The following is a 5247-nucleotide window of genomic DNA, read 5'->3' as shown; positions in this document are numbered from 1 at the left end:
TGCACACGATGTATCCGGATGTTTGGTTGGATGTAATTGCAATTTTTTTTCAACCAAATTCTTTAGCATTCACTCAACTCATTGAATTGGAACTCATAACTCCCGAAATTGCATTCTTCTTCTTCTTCTTCTTCTTATTGTTATTGTTATTGTTATTGTATTATTATTATTATTATCATTATCATTATCATTATCATTATACAATGCCATTTTTCTTTATATTACTCATTCCCTTTCAATTCGCAATAGTTATATTCCTACCTACCAAACAATGTTATTTGAATTCTTACTTTATTTCCGCATTATTCTTTTTTTTTTTTTTTCAGGAAATTACAATTTCTTTTCTCCTTAATTCACCCCACCCAACTATGCACGTAACTTCTCATTGAATATGCATTTGTATGTTTAACATTGAAAATATTTGAATTAACTTCATTAAATTAAATATATACTTTATTCAAATGTAACCAATATTGCAATATTGAAAATTTAATTTGTTCAAATATGTTAAATATTTGTATCATATAAACTTTATATATTACTCTGTACTTTTTTGTCCATGTTAATATAGATGGTTTTTTTTTTTTTTTTTTTTTGCATGTTCATTTTGTTTTACAGGTAATATTTAAAAGTTTGAATAATGATACCGATTGTCACTTAGCAACAATCTCTCTACTAAGCATATTATCGACTTACCCTTGGGAAGCCAAGGTAGTCATGATGCTTGCAGCTTTTTCCTTAATCTGTGGAGATTTCATCACTATTTCTCGACACAATCAGTGGAAGAAATTAGCAAATAAGTTGAGAATTTTCAAGAAAAATCAAATTGTTGCACCATCTGAAAAAATATATGATGATTCTATTGTTAAGTTGATTATAAACCTCGTCAAGTGTGTGAATAAGCTTAATCAACCGTCATATTTCTCTCCATCGCAACCAGTAATTTTGGCGACTTATTGGATTACCAGGAGCATTCTTACTTGTACCCAGCATATTCTTTGTGTTGAGTAAGTATTTAATATAATTTAATATCAAATCTATTGTTTTATTTTCTGCATACTCTAGAGATTATTGTTGCATAGCTCACTATAAGCCAAAAAACAATAGTTAGTAACCAAGAGACAACTTTATTTCTAAAGGCGGATTTACAGTGGCGGCAATGAGAGCTCTTATGTATATACATAGTAAACGTTTATAATTACTGAATATACGTAAATTTTAACTAGGATGAGCTAGCTTATTAGATGGTAAAATAAATGATTTCTATTTTAAATGATAGGAGTACGAATTCCATGGCATAGATTTTTAAAATTTTATTTTTGGCATTTTAAAATATTTCTAATTTTAATTACTTTTTTTTTTCATTTTTTAAATATTAATAGTGAGATGAGTGATTTATAATGTGTTTTCCATTCGAACCATTTTATCTAATTAAATGTGTTTCATATTTTGTTTTTAATTTTTTCTATAGCGTTTTTTTTTATCCCTAGTCAACACTATTTATGGCTCAGGCTCTAAGTATTTTATTTTATTTTTTCAAAATATATTATTAGTTTTAATCTTTTGCTCCCACCGTAGAAGATTTATGGATCCACCCTTCTTTATTTCCTTATACATGTATAACAGTCAGCGTCACATTTCATCAATTGCAGGATGTTAGTTAGACTCGGCTCTCCAACGCATAGAGTATAAACTTTTTTAGTGCGACAAAAGCAAAAGGTTAATTTTATTAATTAGGGTTTCTAATGTTTCCAACATATATTATTGTCTTTCAGGTCCAAAAATGAGATAATGGAAGAATCCACTTTAATTGCCAAATCCAAAACCATACTCTCTGCTTGTTACCCACTGCTAGGTTGGTGCCAATCAAATGATAGCTTTCAAACAATTACCAACGACTTTTAACCGCCAAAATCAAAAGCAAATTCGATCTCTATATGTGTTTTAAGTCTACGTATTATTTAATTATAATTTTGTGTGGTTTGCAGAGGCAAAGAGAATAGAAAAATCTTACACAGCATTATTGCATGCTTTTAGTCAATTCTCATAATAATCTTGAAGTTCTCAAGCTAATATTCAATGTCAATGATGATTCAGAGGAGATATTTAAGCACAGCAAGGTAAGCATTTGAATTTTATTCTCCTAAATAAATATATTCAAACATAAATTAATTTTTGTAGTCCTAAATTGTTCATATTATTTTATGCATGTCTATTATGCATAGGATTTATTTTCATTAGATATTATTTTTATTATTATTTACTATTTTTATCATTTTGAACAACAAAATAACAAAAAAAAAATACAATTACCTAAGAATATATTCTTAATTATCTATTGAAAAAGATAAATTACTTACCTATACTACAACGAGAAATTTAAATTAAATATAATATGTAACAATATATTAATCTAAACTATCTATATGGAATTAATTGTTTACAAATATTAACAAAAAATAGTACGAAAAAAAAAAAAAAACTTCGGGCACAACCTTTTATTTTATTTTATTTTTAATTCTATATTAATTTTAGATTTTTTTTTTAAATATATTAATTTTAGATATAAATCTACACTATCTTAGATAGGAATCGCAATCTGTTCCATCCCTTACAGAAATGGGAATTGGAAAAATTTTTGGGGGACGAGGATGGGAATACCCCTCTCCACCCCTCCCATCCTTGAATAATTATTATAATTTCAAAATATATATATATATATATATACCTAAATATTTTAATTTTTGAATTATGCTTTTTATTTTTTTAATTAAAAATTTTACTAATTTAATACTTTGACTAGGAGCTGATTGGGTTGGAAAATTTCCGTCCTCACCTAATTATAAACTTGCACTCATATAGACAATTTCAGAAATTTATAAGTTAACCTGACTCTATAATTATATACATCAGCCAGGTAAACTTTATGGAATGCCGTTTCCGCTCATTGGATTAAAAAACACGAGGGTGCTATTGATAATAGTGTCCGACACAAATCTCTCTGAGGCTGCTTTTCTTTACAGTCACTTGTCTAAGTTCAGCATTGGCGCTTCGACTATTTTGATTCCACTAATAGATTATCCTGAAGTTTGGAATAAAGCAAGGACGCCATTGGGAAACATATTTAGTCACAGATTAAAGTTGTTGGACCCATACAAAAGGATTACGCCTCAATTCATTAGATTTGTGAAGGAGAGATGCGTTCCGAGTTTTCAGAGTGGTGGAGAACCTATTGTTATTTCACTTGACAGTCGCGGAAGACTGGTTCATACTAATGCACTGCACATGATCCTAACGTGGAGAGGATACCTTGCATCTGATACACTGATTGTTGGTAGTGGAAACAATATCATCTCTTTATTAGAAAAAGAGTTGACGGAAATGACTTTAGGTGTTGGTTCTGTCATTGATGATATTGAGGAGAGGAAATTTGACTTGGTTAATCGCATTAGAAATACAATTGATGATTGGAAAAATGACATTAACATGAGGATAAAAGATTCGGTACGTTTCTCTCACTTTTTTTTTTGCTAATTACATTACTTGAGGTATATATTGTTTCAAGTATAAAAAGCTAAGTAATCTTTCCTAATATTAATAATTATTTTGTTATTGTTCAGGATTATTCCTATGCTTACACTAGTAAGAATGAAGAAATGCTTTGGGATAAAGAGACATGGAATCTTAAACTTTTGGGCAATCACAAAGTACTGCCTAGGCCAATTTCAGTGAACTATATTATTCAAGAATTCGCAACTAAAGTGAAGGAGGTCAATTCTGAAATCCAATTGGATATCAAATTTGCATACATTGGAAATAACAAGAAAGCAAAGTCACTTGTGAAAGATATAAGTGGTTATGCACTTAGTTCTAATAATGCAGAATATTTGTGGTTTTGGACACGACTTCGAAGTGCATTCCTATCAAGAATTAATTGTCTAAATAAGATTGGTCGTATTGAAGATGATGACACAATTTTTCTTGGACTCCAAAAGTTACTAGCTTATGAAGCTAAAAGCACAACATTTGGAGCATGGGTTTTGTTAAGCAAAGGGGAAGAAATAGTAGCATGTGACTTAGGTAACAAAATGATGAGAGTGATGAATGCATACCAAAAATGGAAGAACAATATACGCAGCAAAGGTTTCGGCCAAGCATTCAAAGATTGTTATGAGAAGCTTGCTTCTTTTCAGGATCAACATTTTTGTTGTACTCTTAAATATCCATTAACTTTGGATAAAATACCAAAAGATGTGAAATGCCTTCAATGTTCTCACAATATGCATAAATTTGTAACTTTCACATGTTATCATGACTGTCACCATGGCTACTAATAAATTATTGAAGCCCTTTTCTGATATTTTCTTTTAATTTTCGATCTGGTGTTTAATTTCAATTGTTGTTAATTTTGTGGTTGTTATCTATTGGAAGTAAAAATAAGTATACACTTCACTTTTTTAATGATTTTTTATACTTCCCAGTAACATTGACCTCATTGATCGGCAATTGCAAAAAAGGGTTCATAATTTTATTTTCTTATTCTTCTCTATTTTTGATAATTGGCATATTATGAAGGGGTCTAAATTACAATTTTCCCAAAATCATATTTGAAGTCACATGGAAAAATTAAAGAAAATTTAATTTAAATTAAATTTAATATTAGGAGACTCTTGATATACTTAAACGAACTCTTTGTTCCCTTTAAAAGTGATGTACGTACCAGCCTATTTAAAGGCTAAACACAATCACACAGATATAAATGAATGAAGTTGAATACAAAAACAAAATAATAATAATAATAAAATTTTAGACATTTTATTGTCTCTCTTGTGTGTTGAGAAATGTTCTTCCTAGACTTATCAAGATAGCTTCCAGTCTTAAGGTGTCATCCATTTCTCATCACCTAAGATCAAGGTGTAGTGGAAATATACATATAAAAAACACAAAAATAATCCCCGAACCAGCCCTTATACATCTACCAATTCCATAGCTAACACCCTCAAATTATTGTAGTTCTTGCCCTTGCTAGTTTTGTCAGGAAAAGAGCAGGCAATCAAAGGACTCTTTGACAAATCGATACTTATTGAGTTGACACCGAAGGATCCACATCGTTTGGTATTAGATCAAGTGGTTAATTCCTCACACAAAAATCACTCCTTTTGTTAATATATTCTCAATCCATTTGCTGCCATAATTTCTAGCCAACAGAGTTTGAAAAAAATTCCTATGTTTGGTTGAGGTTATATA

At 29.6% G+C, this 5247-nt stretch overlaps 1 protein-coding gene across 1 annotated transcript; it reads left to right on the top strand.

Moving 5' to 3' along the window:
- Positions 1–629: 629 nt before the first annotated feature.
- LOC115997499 lies at positions 630–4343 on the top strand. Its single transcript, XM_031237064.1, has 5 exons — positions 630–1007; positions 1776–1855; positions 1989–2120; positions 2914–3504; positions 3621–4343. Exons 3-5 carry the CDS (start codon positions 2028–2030, stop codon positions 4332–4334), a joined length of 1398 nt encoding a protein of 465 aa, XP_031092924.1. The 5' UTR covers positions 630–1007; positions 1776–1855; positions 1989–2027; the 3' UTR covers positions 4335–4343.
- Positions 4344–5247: the final 904 nt, after the last annotated feature.

This window comes from Ipomoea triloba, chromosome 11 (assembly GCF_003576645.1).
Source record: "Ipomoea triloba cultivar NCNSP0323 chromosome 11, ASM357664v1".
NCBI classification, from domain to species: Eukaryota; Viridiplantae; Streptophyta; class Magnoliopsida; order Solanales; family Convolvulaceae; genus Ipomoea; species Ipomoea triloba.
This window is presented reverse-complemented; position numbering and strand designations above follow the sequence as displayed.